Source organism: Equus przewalskii, chromosome 9, assembly GCF_037783145.1.
Source record: "Equus przewalskii isolate Varuska chromosome 9, EquPr2, whole genome shotgun sequence".
Taxonomy (NCBI): Eukaryota; Metazoa; Chordata; class Mammalia; order Perissodactyla; family Equidae; genus Equus; species Equus przewalskii.
This window is the reverse complement of record NC_091839.1, coordinates 7647204-7663268: the sequence shown is the minus strand read 5'-3', so window position 1 is coordinate 7663268 and position 16065 is coordinate 7647204. Positions and strand designations below refer to the sequence as shown.

The window sequence follows — 16065 nt, the reverse complement described above, 5'->3', positions numbered from 1 at the left end:
CACGTACAATTTTTTTTTCCTGTTGCTTTTAAAATTCTCTCATCACTGATTTAAATCAGTTTGGCTGTGATTACCTTGGAATAGTTCCTCCCCGACCCCCATATTTCTTGTGCTTGGGATGAATTGAATTTCTGAATCTGTGGATTTATAGTTTTGACCACATTTGGAAATTTGTTGGCTATTTCTTTAAATATTTATTCTGTACCCTGCCCTTTCTTTTTCCTCTCTTCCAGGGATTCCAGTTACACATAATTCGGCTGATTGAACTTGTCCACCAGCGCTCTGATACTCTCTTATTTTTGTTTTTCTTTATTTCAATTTGTAATGTTTTTATTGCTGTCTTCAAACTTACTAACGTTTTCTTTTGCAGTGTCTATTAATCCCATTGACTGCATTTTTAAATCTCACACATTTTTCTCTCTAGACGTTTGTCTGAATTTTTCTAATATCTTCCACATCCCTACTTAATATATCAATCTCTCTTCCTTGTTGGACATGTGGAATGTAGTTATGACTGTTGGGCTGTTAGTATCCTTTACCAAATACAAAATCTATTATATCAAATATAAAATCTATTTTTTTTTTTTGTTTTTAAAGATTGGCATCTAGGCTAACAACTGTTGCCAATCTTTTTTTTTTCCTCCCTGCTTTATTTCCTAAACCCCTCTTCCCCCCAGCCCAGGACATAGTTGTATATCTTAGTTGCAGGTCCTTCTAGTTGTGGGATGTGGGACGCCGCCTCAATGTGGCCTGACGAGTGGTGCCATGTCCGCGCCCAGGATCCGAACCCTGGGCCACCGCAGCGGAGCATGCAAACTTAACCACTTGGCCATGGAGCCGGCCCCCCTAAAATCTATTTTTGTCAAATCTGGATGTTTCTATTGATTTTTCTCCTTATTACAGTCATGTAGTCCTGCTGCTTTCCTTTTTTTTGGTAAGAAAGATTTGCCCTGATCTAACATCTGTTGCCAATCTTCCTCTTTTTTTGCCTGAGGAAGATTGGCCCTGAGCTAACATCTGTGCCAATCTTCCTCTATTTTGTATGTGGGATGCCTCCACAGCATAGCCTGATGAGTGGAGTAGGTCTCTGCCAGGGATCTGAACCCACAAACCTGGAGCACTAAAGGGGAGCACTCAGAATTTTAAACACCTGGCCATGGGGCAAATCCCACCTGCTTCTTTACATGACTGGTAAACTTTATCTACTACCAAAGACTGTGAAAGTTACTTTCTATGTGCTTGGTATTTTTGCATTTCTATAAATACACTCAAGCTTTGTTCTGGAATATATTTATGTTACCTGGAAACAATTTGTTCCTTTCAAGATTTGCTTTAAGCTTTTCTAAGTGGGACCAGGGAATCTTTAGCCTAATGCTAACTTGCTTGTCTACTGAGGCAATAACTTTTTGAGTAATCTAACTAGTGCCCTGTAAATTATGAGGTTTACCTCTGGTTGATGGGACACAAACTATTCCTGGTTCTGGGTGAGCTCCAAAGAATACCTGTGCTCTTAAGCATTTCTTTTGCTGGCCTTGCGTAAGTCTCCTCATGACCTCACCTATGCACCATCAGAACTTGGCTTGATGCTCTACCCTGCAAACTCTAGCCATCAGGGCCTTCCTGGACACTCGGTTCTATCTTGTCAATTTAGGGAGATCATGAGGTTCCCTCTATATTCCCCCTCCCTGTGCCAAGATGTGGAGATGCCCTCTAGGCAGTAAGTTGGGCCAAGTGTAGGGATCACACTTGTTTATACTTTGTTAGGCATTACTGTTGTGCTGTCTGATGTCCAATTTCCAAAAACCAGTGTTTCTTCTATTTTATCTGGTGTTTTTGTTATTTTAGGCAGGAAGGTAAATCTAGTCTCTATTACTCCATTTTGGCTGGAAACAGTATTTTTTAAAAAAAATCTAGACTTACAGAAGAACTGCAAGACTACAGTTTCCATACACCCGTCTCCCAGTTTGCCTGATATTAACATTTTACATTACCATATCATAATGATCAAAACCAGGACATTAACACTGGTCTATCACTTAAACTACAGGCTTTATTTGGATTTCACCAAGTTTTCTCCACTAATGTTCCAAAGATCGAATCCAGAATCTTGCACTATATTTAGTTATCAATTTTCAGTAGTCTCCTCCAATCTTTGAGAGTTTCTCAATCTTCCCTTGCCTTGGGTAAGTTATTTTACAGAAGGTTCTTCATTTTGGGTTTGTCTGTAGTTTCTTCATTATTAGATCAGAGTTATGCAGTTTTGGTGAGAATACTACCCAAGTGATATGCCCTTAGTGCATCACCTTCGGTGGTATATGATGCCTCTGTCTTACAACTGGTGATCACTTCGTTAATTAAGGTGGTGTATACAGTGTTTTCTCTTTGTAATTAAATATTTGGGAGAGATATTTTGAGACAATTCTAATAGACTGTTTTCCTCAAACTTTCACACCTTGAAATTTTAGCATCCATCAATGGATTTTGTATATAATTATTACTATTATGGTGATTTCCTATTTCCCTCATTGCTTTGACATTTGTTAATTAGAATTCTTCACCATTAAATGGAACCAGGATTCCTTCATTGGGGGTAGTTAATGTCATGGTTCAGGACAGTAATAAACAGGGTAGGTCTGGAACATATTCTTGTATTTGGGGAAAAACCCAAAAGTTTCCAAGTAAGCTAAGGAAAATGTGGAAAGGATAAAGGAGCAAATGAAAATGGAAAGGAATGAAGTTTTATCAAGTTGAGCACCAAAAAGAAGTAGGAAAAAGAACATATGTTAACAACAATAATTACATTATGGTTTATTGGAGTAGAGGTCTGTGAAATGACAACAATTCATAACAAAGTTCAAAGAAAAATGTTAATGTAATGTGACCAAATGTAGCTGCAATTACAAATAAGGGAGACATAATAAGAATTCATTAATTTTTAATTTATTCATTAATGATTTCAAAAAGTAAGTGCTAAGACATGTGGTTATTTTCTGTTATTAATTTTAAGTCTGTATATAAGATTTAGGTGGCTCATTGTTTTCATTTGTTCAAGCAAGCAAAAAATTAAAACACACACAAAGAAGTGTAGGGCAAGTAGTTCTAGAGTACTACACCAAGAAGAGGGAAACTAATCAACAGTGACGGTAACTCAGAATAACCAGGCAGAGTGGGATCAAAGAACAAATCAACAGTATAAGCACATAATAGCTCAGTAGAGTGAACTATTAATAATTATAATAAATATAGTTGAAATGTTTCAAAGAAATGAAATAGCAAATATCTTAAGGGTAAAAACAGAGACTCATTTTCTGTGGAGGACATGAAATATCTACTAGTTACATATTATAAGAACTAAGGAATATTTAAAGAAAACATAACTCGGTGTATTCCAATGACAAAATGGCTTAATTGCTACTGCTGACCATACGAAAGTTTAAAGAATCCATAAATTCTGGGAAAGACACCTATTTCAAAAATTAAAATCTAATGGATGATGGTGACATAAATGAATCTCAACATAATAGGTAAATTTTCTTATAAAAATCTAATAACCTGTGGCTCATGATCACATTGACTGCATACCCAGGACAACTGTCCCAAGAAGGAGATGATGGACAGCTGAGATTTGCAACCTTAATCTCTGTGACTGTCCTCCTTTTCTTTTTTCTTTTTTTGGAGTCAGGAAAGATCCCTAAAATCAAAGGTCTGTTGATTGTTCAACTGCCAAAACCTAGTAAGGCAACACTGAGAGGGAATAAGAAGGAAAATTATAGATAGATACAAAACCCAATTGAAGCCATGGTAATGAAAGTTATACATCCTCTTAATGTAAGTTTAGTGACCAGTTTATAATCGTTGCAATAGTTGTAGATTTTTGCCTCCTTTTAAAGATGGTTAACAAATTTAAGAGACTGATAAGATTGAGTTAGTTAATTTTATGAAATATTTAAAAGTGCTCCTTTCATTTGGATCCCGACTGTCACTGCCTAGTGGTGAAGGCTCCTTAAAGGAATTTTGTTGCAGTAGGTATTTAGGGAGATCTGTCGTGTCAAAATAAATTCAAATAGAAGTCAGCCATTTGATGACAGAAGATTATACATCTACCATTAAAACAAAAACAATAGAAAACAAAACAAAAAAAATCGACACAAACACCACAAGACTTTAAAACCACATAATATCTGACTGGGAGTTCTAACTCTCGGGAAGAAGGAAAGTACGTCATATATAATAAGCAAAAAATTAGAATGCAGAAGATGTATTTGAGTAATATTACAAATCAGTAAGCCAAAAATAATAGACAAAAGAACAAAAAAACATAAACACCAAAAGTAACTGTAAGCAAAACATGCCTGCACAAGAAACTCAAATGAAAATAACTCAAATATTTAATAATTAGGGAAACACATTTTCCACACATTTCAGAAACAGGTTAATAAAGACCATCTTACATAAATAGATATTCAGAATGTTAACTGATATAAAAAGAGAAATATTTGGCAATATCTAACAAAGCTGAAAGTATGTATCACCTATGACTATGCAGTTTTACTGCTGAGTAGAGTAGCCATATATGAGTCTGGAAACAGATTTAATAAGAAAGATAGATTGAATCCTCTTCATTACTTCTTATTAAATGCACAGGTCTTTCCAGTGAAACACAGAAACAAAAGGCATTTGTACACATCTTTCATTCAAAAGACTTCTCACCAGTATAACTTCTTTGATATCAAGTAAGGTGCCTGCCCATACTAAAGGCATTCCCACATTCCTTACATTCATAGGGTTTCTTACCAGTATGAATTCTCTGATGTTTTGTAAAGGATGAACTATGTCTAAAAGCCTTTCCACATGCCTTGCATTCATAAGGTTTCTCTCCAGTATGAATTCTCTGATGTTCAGTAAGGGCTGAACTGTGTCTAAAGGCCTTCCCACATACCTTACATTCATAAGGCTTCTCACCACTATGAATTCTCTGATGTTGAATAAGGGCTGAAGTAAGTCTAAAGAACTTTCCACACTCTTTACATTCATAAGGTTTCTGACCACTGTGAATTCTCTGATGTCGAGTAAGTTCACTACCTACTCCAAAAGCTTTCCCACATTCCTTACATTTATAGGGTTTCTCACCAGTATGAATTCTCTGGTGTCTAGTCAGAGATGAACTATTTCTAAAGACCTTTCCACATGCCTTGCATTCATAGGGTTTCTTACCAGTATGAATTCTCTGATGTCGAGCAAGTTCTCTACAGACTCCAAAAGTCTTCCCACATTCTTTACATGCATAAGGTTTCTCACCAGTATGAATTCTCTGATGTTCAATAAGCTGTGAACTAATTCTAAAGACCTTCTCACATTGTATACATTTGTACGGTTTTTCACCAGTGTGAATTCTCTGGTGTTCAGTTAACTGTGAATGAAATCTAAAGTCCTTGCCACATTCCATACATCTATAAGGTTTCTCATCTGTATGGATTTTCTGATGTCGAGTAAGTTGTGCATGCACTCTAAAGGATTTCCCACAGAAAGTGCATTCATAGGGTTTCTCACCATCATGTATTCTTTGAAGTGGAGTAATTGCTTCAACTCTTCTGAAGGTTCTTCCGTATTCCTTACATTTATAGCACTTCTGATCATCATGAATTTTCTGATGTACACTAAGGTCTTCATAAAAACTAAACGCATCCTCATATTCCATATATTTACAAGGTTTTATACCAGTATGAATATTCAGTGGTAGGGTATGTGGGTCATCTACTCCAAAGGTTTTCCAATATCTGTTACATTCATAGGTTTTCTCACCAGTATGTATTCTGTCATATTCATCAAAGTTTAAGTCACAACTGAAGACCTTCCCATATTCTTTATATTCATAGGGCTTCTTGCTTTCATGAATTCTCTGATGTAATGTAAGAGATTCATGATTTTTGTAATTGGGCAATTTTTCAGAGATGATTGTCATTTGACTGAAGGATCCCACTTCAGGTCTTCGTACTTCAGTCTTGCTTTTGCTCTGCCAGTCATTTCTAAAAAAGGAGCTCTCAAAACCAAGGAATTTACTACCTTCTGTTACTTTCCACTCAGAACTGTTGTTTTCAGTAATGTCCTTCTCTATAGATAAATTCTTTGTGTCATATTTGGACTCCAAATCTGAAAGAAATGAAAAAAAGTAATTTACTTTTTCATGTGTCCCAAAAATAAAACAGTTACAGAATGCAGAGGAGAAAAACTGAAAATAACTCACAATATAAGTGAATGAGTAAAATACTGTTACGAAGTTTGAAGAAGGGTAGAGAAAGCTCAGAGAATGATAAAAGCATAATGTAAGATTGCGAGGTTTGTGATAATGGAAAAAGATTAACTCAGTGGGTCTGAAGTTTAGGCGATGATCATCACCTGGTAAGCTTGTTGTCAAGCACTGTTGTTCAGGAAACAGTCCAGATAAACTGACTCAACATCTATAGATGTAAAACTGCTCATCAGTATCTTATAGAGATACTGCTAATGCAGACCAAAATCTGATAATCTATAAATACTAATAATTTGGTTATTTTTTTCTTTTTTTACAATAGAATCCAAACACTTTACCTTGGATAATAAGGTGCTTGTACAAAGACCTCATTTTAATCCATTATCTCTTTTCACCTAATCTTTTATTTCCTACATCAAACCATATTTCTTATCACAGAGAGCTACCCATAGGATGTTTTATTTCTCAGAAATGGGTTCTTTATATACCACCTCCTTTTCATTGTCCACATCTGAACGTTACTACTTTCAGAAAGGATGTACTATCTAACTCTAAGTAAGTTCATATCTATCTCTCTATTCTACTATCTAATTCCTTATCCTCATATCCACTTTTTAATTGTATATTCAATAATTTTCTGTTGTTGTACTGTTTATTTCCCTATTCCTTAAACTCCAAAAGGACAAATGCAATCATTTTTTAATGTGCTACTGAACAATGAGTCCCAAGCACATAGTAATTCATAATTACAGAAAAAGTAAATCACTGGATTTAAGGAGTCTAAATAAGAATAAAGGAAATATTACAAAGATAGTCACTAGAGAACACAATTGATTATCAAAATGATTATACGACTATAAGAATAATGCAAAATTATAGGATGTCTCCAGGCCTTCCAACTGTCACACTATACTACAGAGATTATATATATATTTATAGTGATAGGCCCTGATATCGGTTTCCCTATGTTAAACCCAGCATATATGGGGTTAAAACCAAAGCACTCATTCCCAGCTTACTCTCTGGCTTCCTGGTTCCTGGATCCACTATCCTCCCTGGAGACAAATGGCTAAGGACAACCACCTGGATTCATTATCTCCTCCTCCTCCTCCCTGCCAAGGAGCTACAGGCTGGTGGAAAAGCTCCAACCAGCAAGGGCATATGCTCCCCCTCCCCTAGCTAAAACCCCATATAAAAACCCTTACTTTTAGCTTTTCAGAAAGTTTGAGATTTCAGCATTATTGCTCAGTGCTGTGCAATAATAAAGTCCTACTTTCTTCCACTACACCTGGTGTCAGAGATTGGCTTGCTGCGCAACGGGTGAGCGAACTCACTTCAGGTTCAATGTCAATAGCATATTAAGATACATTCATATATATGAATAGTGTTTATAAATGATTGTTTTCCAGTTCCCTTTCCAATTACACATATTGTCTCCATCGCTGCTGTTAATTCATTCCTATGCAGAACCATGATTTTTTTCATCCCACGTGTCAATAAAGATGAGGTGTTTTAAGTAGCATTTTCACTATTATTCATCTATCCTACTGAAATCTTAGTCTTTACGTAAATGTTTTCCTCATGCTCTTTTGCAGATGGTCCTTTGCATTTCCCTATACACAAAACCAACATTGCTGGACTTTCCAAAAATATTTTAGATATTATAATAGGTATATACCATAAGACACATGCAATTCTGAGCAAAGCTTGTGGCTGAGAAGGAGAATACACTAAGACAACGAGATGGAAAGGGTGGTGTTGGCAGTCTAGAGTGTAAGACACTTTGTACCAAAGGGTCTGTTGGACACTGCCTGGAGACTGGCAATTAGATGAGGGAACAACATGAGTAAAATCCAAAGTAACTGATAAACATTGCATAATATAAGACAAAAATAATTTCCTGTGACAGAATTATGTTAACAAAGGCAAAATAATGTAAACATCATTATTTGACTAAAACAATAAAATCATAAATGAATGGCAGTATCAGTAAATCAAAAGCATTCCACTTAGAAATGTTGAAGCTCTCTACCAAATAATTGTTTAGTCAATGTGGAAATGTAATTGAAACTATAAAATTTTCAGATGGCATTCAAAATATTACTTATTATTGAAAATATTTATTATTAAAATCTATGGAACTCAATAATAGTCACATAAAAAGTAAGAATTAAATGCTTAACATTTATAAAAATGAAGGAATGAAAATAACCAGTGTATACATCCCACTCAAGAAGACAGAAAACAACAAAGTAACCCAAAGCAAAGGTGAGGGGAGAATTCAATAAATATGGAATCAGAATGTGATGAGTTAGAAAACATATAAAGAATATAATTAACATATAAAAAATAAAAATGACAAAAGAGACAGAATTACCAGGGAGGGTATTTTAAAAAATGTTATGACTCCTATGTTAATCAATTTGAAAATGTTGACTTACGAACTATTTTCTAGTTAAATAAATGTTGAAAACCCCAGAAACCATAAAGGTTGAGAAAGGTCAATTTGCTAAAAAGAGAGAAAACTGTCGAAGACTCACCTCTCATGAATCAAAAATTTTATGCATGCTTATTGCCCACGTTGTGGCAATAAACCAGGTAGTGAACCAGCGCTCCTAAAACAAAGATCCGAGTCACGATCTGAGCAGGGAAGACAGAAGATTTGGCACTTGTTGTGACAGAAAGCAAGAAAGTTTTATGATATTAATGGGTCGTGTCAAAAGGACACAGAAATCACCTGTGGGAGCTATGGGAGACCACCATTTTGACGATACAAGAATCAAAAGAAGGGAACAAAACTTTGTGTACTAAAACATGCTAACTAAAATTAATATGGAGTATTGATTTTTAAAAGAGAACAAAAAACAAAACATATAAGACCAGAAGAACTCACTTTTAACCAGTTCTTCTGTCTGGTATGGGACAGGGAAGGTATAAGGTGTGCCTGGGAAAGCTTCAGAAAGCAAGAATAAATTCAAAGATTAAAGGATCAAGTCAAAGGTACACAGAAATAACTATAAGGAATTACTCAACAATCAAACAACTGGGCATCAAAAGTCAGATTGGTGGGGCCAGCCCAGTGGTGCAGCAGTTAAGTTCGCACATTTTGCTTCGGCGGCCTGGGGTTTGCCAGTTCAGATCCTGGGGGCAGACATGGCACCACTTGTCAAGCCATGCTGTGGTAGTTGCCCCACATATAAAGTAGAGGAAGATGGGCGTGGATGTTAGCTCAGGGCCAGTCTTCCTCAGCAAAAAACAAAAACAAACAAAAAAAAAAAAACAAGGATTGGTGGCAGATGTTAGTTCAGGGCCAATCTTCCTCAAAAAAAAAAATCAAAGATCGGTAGGCTAAAGTATACTGAATGAATGAAAATCAATAAATCCATAACAAGGCATAAATAAGAGAAGGTCAGAAAATTTCAAGTGCACCATTTAAGGTGCCTAATTAGTTACAGTCATGTAAAGAACATAATCAAACACTCTTCCTGCCTTTCCCATTAGAATTACTTCTCAAGTTTACAAAGAGAATGAGGGCAAGTAAAAAGAAGGAATGACTGTTTTAGAAAAACATTGATTAAAATGAAGATTTTCAGTTGTAAAAACCTTTAGGTGAACTGATGATAAAGAACTGTATATCCACAGAATGCCAGACTAAGACCCAGAGATCTCTTTCTGACCATGCTATCTGAATTAGCTCTTTCTCCATCATTTTTTATCCCTTTATTTTGCTTATTTTTCTTCATAGCATATATCACTATATATGATATGTCTTCTAATTGTTTGTTTACCTGTTTATTATACATGTCACTAGTATGTCAATTCCATAAGCGCAGGATCGGTATTGGTCTTACCATTGTACTAACAGGGCTAGCACAATATCTCAGATAATAGGTAGACACCTATTATCTGCTGAGTATATAAATGACCAAGGTTTTTTTTTGTCAGGAGAGGCATTTGTATAAGTCTAAATACAAGAGGAACTGGAAAAAATGTTGGTTACACTGGGGATCTTAATTTGCTTCCCCAAGTGTCAGGCTTTTTTGCCACAGGGCTTTGAAGGGAGTCTCCCAAATACATCACAGGGGCCTACCTCCTCCCGGATCAGCTGGGGCTTTTTAGTGATGACTTTCCTGCCTCCTCATCAGCCCTCACACACCTGTGTTCTTGTCACATCACTCGCAACTCTCCTGAGCAACTCCCCTTCCTCCAATAAGGGAATCACAACTGGCTTAGAAATGGAACACCCTGCGTACAACAAAGAAATGTAACATAATGTATAAAAAATAGAATTGTAAACAAATCTAAATAACACTTTTGAGAATTGGTTGTTTTAATAAATGAAGTTGAAGTGATAATGATAAAGACTTTGGAGAAGAGAAATGTGAGAAGATTGAAAGAACATTCACCTTAGAGTGACTGCAGAGTTACAAGGTATAAAGAGACCAGACAGGTAAAGAAATGTCTTATTTTACTGAAACCCATGCTAACTCTTTGTCTTCAGGGTCAGAATATTTTAACAGTTAAAAACAGTGGCTTTGGTGCCACACTGCTTGGGTAGAAAACCTGCTTCTGATACTGATTGGCTGTGTAACCTTGGAGAAGCTGCCTAAATACTCTTTGTCTTAGCAATCTCTTCTAAAAACAATACAAGTAGTACTTATGTCATAGGGTTACTGAAGAATTAAATGATTCAAAATATTAAAAGTGCTTAGAACATCATGTGGTACAAGGCAAGAACTATGTGAGTTGTGAGGAAAATAAGGTCCTTGCTGGAATACTGACAATGTTAAGTACAAAGTTCTTTAACCACAAAGCAGGTGTAAGACAATACTTGTGTCAGGTAATGAATATGAATTTTGTTTAACAATCTAGCAACATATAAATTATACAAATTCTTTTAATAATCATAACAAATCAGGGCACAGTATCTTAGCTGTTCACTCAGAAGGTGGCTAAGAAAATAACATAAAGCATTTATAGCAATTCTGAGCACAAACACAATATAACAGAAATCTCAAAGGATATGCTGTATGTGTCCTACAAGTCAAATCCAGCTTCCTGGGTATCAAGGAAGGTAGAAATTATATGAAGGGACTGAGCAGGCATGAACATTATTAAGAATGATGATGACGCTTAATGGAAGTGTCATCTCCAACACAATGTTCAACCCATGCCTTTGGAAACAGGGAAAAGAAATGTACTTAGTTTCTTATAAGACAGCCTTGGGTTCACTGAATATTTCCTGCTATTCTAGACAGCATATTCTACATTCTGTGAAGCAGATACATTTACCAAGTGAAACCAAGTTGCTGTAGTTCTCCATCATCACATCCCAGTACAAGTCCCTCTGAGCAGAATCCAGATAGTCCCACTCCTCCTGAGAGAAGTTGATGACCACATCCCTGAATGTCAACAATTCCTGAAACAACAAACCACATATTGTAGGTAAAATTGAAGGAAATATTCTTTGGTTTTTTTGAGGAAGATTAGCCCTGAGCTAACATCTACTGCCAATCCTCCTCCTTTTGCTGAGGAAGACTGGCCCTGAGCTAACATCCGTGCCCATCTTCCTCTACTTTATATGTGGGCCGCCTACCACAGCATGGCGTGCCAAGTGGTGCCATGTCCGCACCCGGGATCTGAACAGGTGAACCCCGGGCCGCCAAAGCGGAACATGCGCACTTAAGCGCTGCACCACTGGGCCGGCCCCTGAAGGAAATATTGAGAAAAACACAAGAAATAATGAATTTCATTACAAGAAGGATACTACATAGCAAACAAGTAGGCCAGGGATAGAAGGCTATGGTATGGAAAGTAAGGAAATTAGTGCTTCCAAAACAGACAATCTACATTTCTTTAAAGAATCCATTTGATTCAGAGTGATCTTCCTCCATTTTATGGGCGTTTTTAATTAGCTAAGCATGCCTGGAAATAAACAAATATAATCATTTTACAAATTAAAAGAAATAGTGTACACATGCACATTGCATGCTTTGTGATTGCCACATGAATTATCAATAAAGGTGAGTTTGTACATCCTTGTTTCTTTGGACAGCAAAAATATCTTACTTAGAAAATGGGATATGAACAATACTTTAAAATTTCTTGCAGCCCCAAGTTCATCACTACGTTAATCATCATCATTTCATATTGTATGATAAGAATTATTACTTCTAATGACAAATTACTTAGTAAATACTTTTTAGTGGCTACAGAGTAGTCTATTTGGTGAAAATATATCAGTCTTAATTATACTTAGACATTTAGGTTGGATAAGATCAGCTCTAATTCTGGAAGTCTGTAATCATCTACTATTTATGTATGACTGAGATCAGTCAACGTCACATCCAGTCTACCTGGAAACTCAGGTCTATTCAGGAGAAGTACAGAGTTTGCCCAGAGATCATCAGATGAATCCATCTGCTCTTTTTCTAGGAATATGAAAAAAGGATGGGAAAGGCCTCCATCTGGCGATTCTATTTCTACCCTATAGCTGCTCTTGACAAAAGACTGAACACACAGGAGTGTTGAACATTATTTGGAGAATAGATAGGCATATAGGAGGTACACTAGGATGTGGAGCAGGCTCTTTATTTGGGCTGTTTGGTAGGAAGATTCAGAAAAAGGAAATGTTCACAAAGGAGACTGAAATATCAACTTACATGGTCCATGGTTAGAACTGTCAAGAATTGGTCAGGGAATTCCACTTCTGGCATCATGGCATGAGGAGCTCCACAGGCAGGGTCCCCATCAAAACTGGTGAAAATTATATATAAAAACATATAGAAAATGAAACACTTGTTAACGACCCAGCTATCCCACTACTGGGTATCTATCCAAAGAGCTTGAAGTCAGCAATTCCAAAAGTCCCATGCACCCCAATGTTCATTGCAGCATTATTTACAATAGCCAAGATGTAGAGGCAACCTAAGTTCCCATCAACAGATGATTGGATAAAGAAGATGTGGTATATATATGCAATGGAATACCACTCAGCCATAAAACAGAACAAAATCATCCCATTTGCAACAACATGGATGGACCTTGAGGGAATTATGTTAAGTAAAATAAGCCAGATAGAGAAGGACAATCTCTGCATGACTCCACTCATATGAAGAATTTAATAATGTAGACAAAGAGAACAGATTAGTGGCTACCAAGGGAAAGATGGGGTGGGGGGTGGGCACAAAGGGTGAAGGGGTGCACCTACAACATGACAAACAAACAATAATGTACAACTGAAATTTCACAAGATTGTAACCTATCATTAACTCAATAAAAATTATATATTAAAAAAAAACCCAGTATGGTACTGGTACAAGAACGGAAACATAGATCAATGGAACAGAATAGAGATCCCAGAAATAAAACCACGCCTATATGGCCAATTAACCTATGACAAAGGAGGCAAGAATACACAATGGAGAAAAGACAGTCTTTTTAATAAATGGTGTTGGGAAAACTGGACAAACGAAAACGAATATAACTGGACCAGTCTCTTACACCCCATACAAAAGTAAACTCAAAATGGACTAAAGACTTAAATGTAAAACCTGAAACCATAAAACTCCTAGAAGGAAACATAGCTAGTAAACACTTTGACATTAGTTTTAGCAATATTTTTAGGGAGCTGTCTCCTCAGGCAAGGGCAACAAAACCAAAAATAAAGAGGATGACATGAAACTAAAAAGCTTTTGCACAGTGAAGGAAACCATCAACAAAATAAAAAGGCAACCTACTGAATGGGAGAGTATATTTGCAAATGGTATATCCAATAACTGGTTAATATCTAAAATATGTAAAGAACTCATGCAACTCAATATCAAAAAACAATTAGATGAAAAAATGGGCAGAGGACATAGACATTTTTCCAAAGAAGACATACAGATGGCCAACAGACATAAAAAGATGCTCAACATCATTAATCATCAGTGAAATGCAAATCAAAACCACAAAGATATCACCTCACACCTGTCAGAATGGCTATTATCAAAAAAGACAACAAATAACAAGTGTTGCCAAGGATGTGGAGAAAAGGGAACGCTTGTGCACTGTGGGCGCAAATGTAAACTCGTGCAACCACTATAGAAAACATTATGAAGTTTCCTCAAAAAATTAAAAATAGAACTACCATACGATCTAGCAATTCCACTTCTGGGTATTTCTCCTAAAAAATCAAAAACACTAATTTATAAAGATATATGCACCCCTATATTCATTGCAACATTATGTATAAACCCAACACATGCAAGCAACCTTCCTAAGTGTCCATCGGTAGATGAATGGATAAAGAAGATGTGGTGTATACACACACACACACACACACACACACACACACTGGAATATTATTCAGCCATACAAAGAAGGAAATCCTGCCATTTGCGACAACGTGGATGAACCCTGAGGGCATTATGCCCGGTGAACTATATCAGAGCGAGAAAGACAAATACTGAACAATCTTAGTTATATGTGGAATCTAAAACAAAAACAAAAACAAAATACACAAACACACACACACTCATAAATACAGAGAACAGACGGGCGGTGGTCCAGAGACAGGGGTCAATGGTGGGTGAAGTGAGTAAAGGTGGTTAAGGAAGGTACAAACTTATACTTAAAAGATCAGTAAGTCCTGGAGATGTAATGTACATAGTGAGTATAGATAGCAATACTGCATTGTATATTTGAAAGTTGCTAAGACAGTAAATCTTGAAAGTTCTCATCAGAAGACAAAAAAAATTTTGACTGTGGTAATGAATGTTAACTAAAGTTACTGTGGTAATCATTTTGCAATATATACATATACCACATCATTATGTTGTACATCTAAAACTAATATAACGTTATATGTCAAATATATCTCAATAAAAATAAAGGAAATAAAGAACAATAGTAAAGGCAGTTAAAAATGTAAATATATAACCCAATATTATTTTGAGTTTGTTGGGCCTCTTTTTTTAAATGTCTTTAAAGACAAATCCATGAAACAATAATTATAAACATATGTTAAAGGGCACACAGTGTATAAAAATATAATCTGGGACAAAAACAACATAAAAACGGCAGGCCAGAGCTGTATAGGAGCAGAATTTTTGTATACTATTAGAGCTAACTTGATGTGCAGTAAAAGGTTACCTCAGGAGATCTGGAATGTTCAGGGGCCGGCCCCGTGGCCGAGTGGTTAAGTTCGCACGCTCTGCTTCAGCGGCCCAGGGTTTCACTGGTTTGGATCCTGGGCACGGTCATGGCACTGCTCATCAGGCCATGCTGAGGTGGCATCCTAAATGCCACAACTAGGAGGACCCACAATTAAAATATACAACTATGTACTGGGGGGATTTGGGTAGAAAAAGCCGAAAAAAAAAATATTGGCAACAGTTGCTAGCTCAGGTGCCAATCTTAAAAAAGAAAAAAAAAAAAGATGAGCTGGAATGTTTAAACCCTGCCTATTCCAAAGAAAGATCTAGGCCCTTGACCAGCCCTTGGTAGATTACCTCCAGTCCCTAGCATATCCAGCATTTATGGATTTTAATCCGTATTCTGTCACTCTAAAAAAACCCATAACTGTGAGTACAATAGCCTTTCCCTTTTATGCGAGTCCTTCAAGGAAATCATTGAACCTGAGAGTGGTCTTGGGAACCACTGAAAAAAGTTGACTTTATTTCCAACTAGTTTGTTATAAATGTAAAATTTTAATCTCCAGGATAAATGCTGAGAAAATAACTAAATAGTATAATGAATAGGAAAAGAAGGTATCAAAATGGTAAAGTACAAGAAAATAAGTTAAACAGAAAAGGAGTCAGTAATTAGGGAGA

General features: G+C 36.3%; 1 protein-coding gene across 13 annotated transcripts in view; it reads right to left on the bottom strand.

The window, feature by feature from the left end:
* Positions 1 to 2918: 2918 nt before the first annotated feature.
* ZNF529 (zinc finger protein 529) overlaps positions 2919 to 16065 on the bottom strand; it is a 54475-nt gene continuing 41328 nt past the window's right edge. For 8 of the 13 annotated variants that reach the window (XM_070557522.1, XM_070557524.1, XM_070557526.1 and 5 more), the window contains 3 exons: positions 12913 to 13006; positions 11543 to 11669; positions 2919 to 6150 (listed from right to left, as the gene is read on the bottom strand). In XM_070557522.1, coding sequence (XP_070413623.1) covers positions 4730 to 6150; positions 11543 to 11669; positions 12913 to 13006 — 1642 coding nt within the window. In that variant the 3' untranslated portion in view covers positions 2919 to 4729. Of the gene's footprint in view, positions 6151 to 8790; positions 8891 to 10340; positions 10496 to 11542; positions 11670 to 12912; positions 13007 to 16065 lie in introns of those variants that run through there. The other 5 variants (XM_070557527.1, XM_070557529.1, XM_070557528.1 and 2 more) reach the window with 5 other exon arrangements.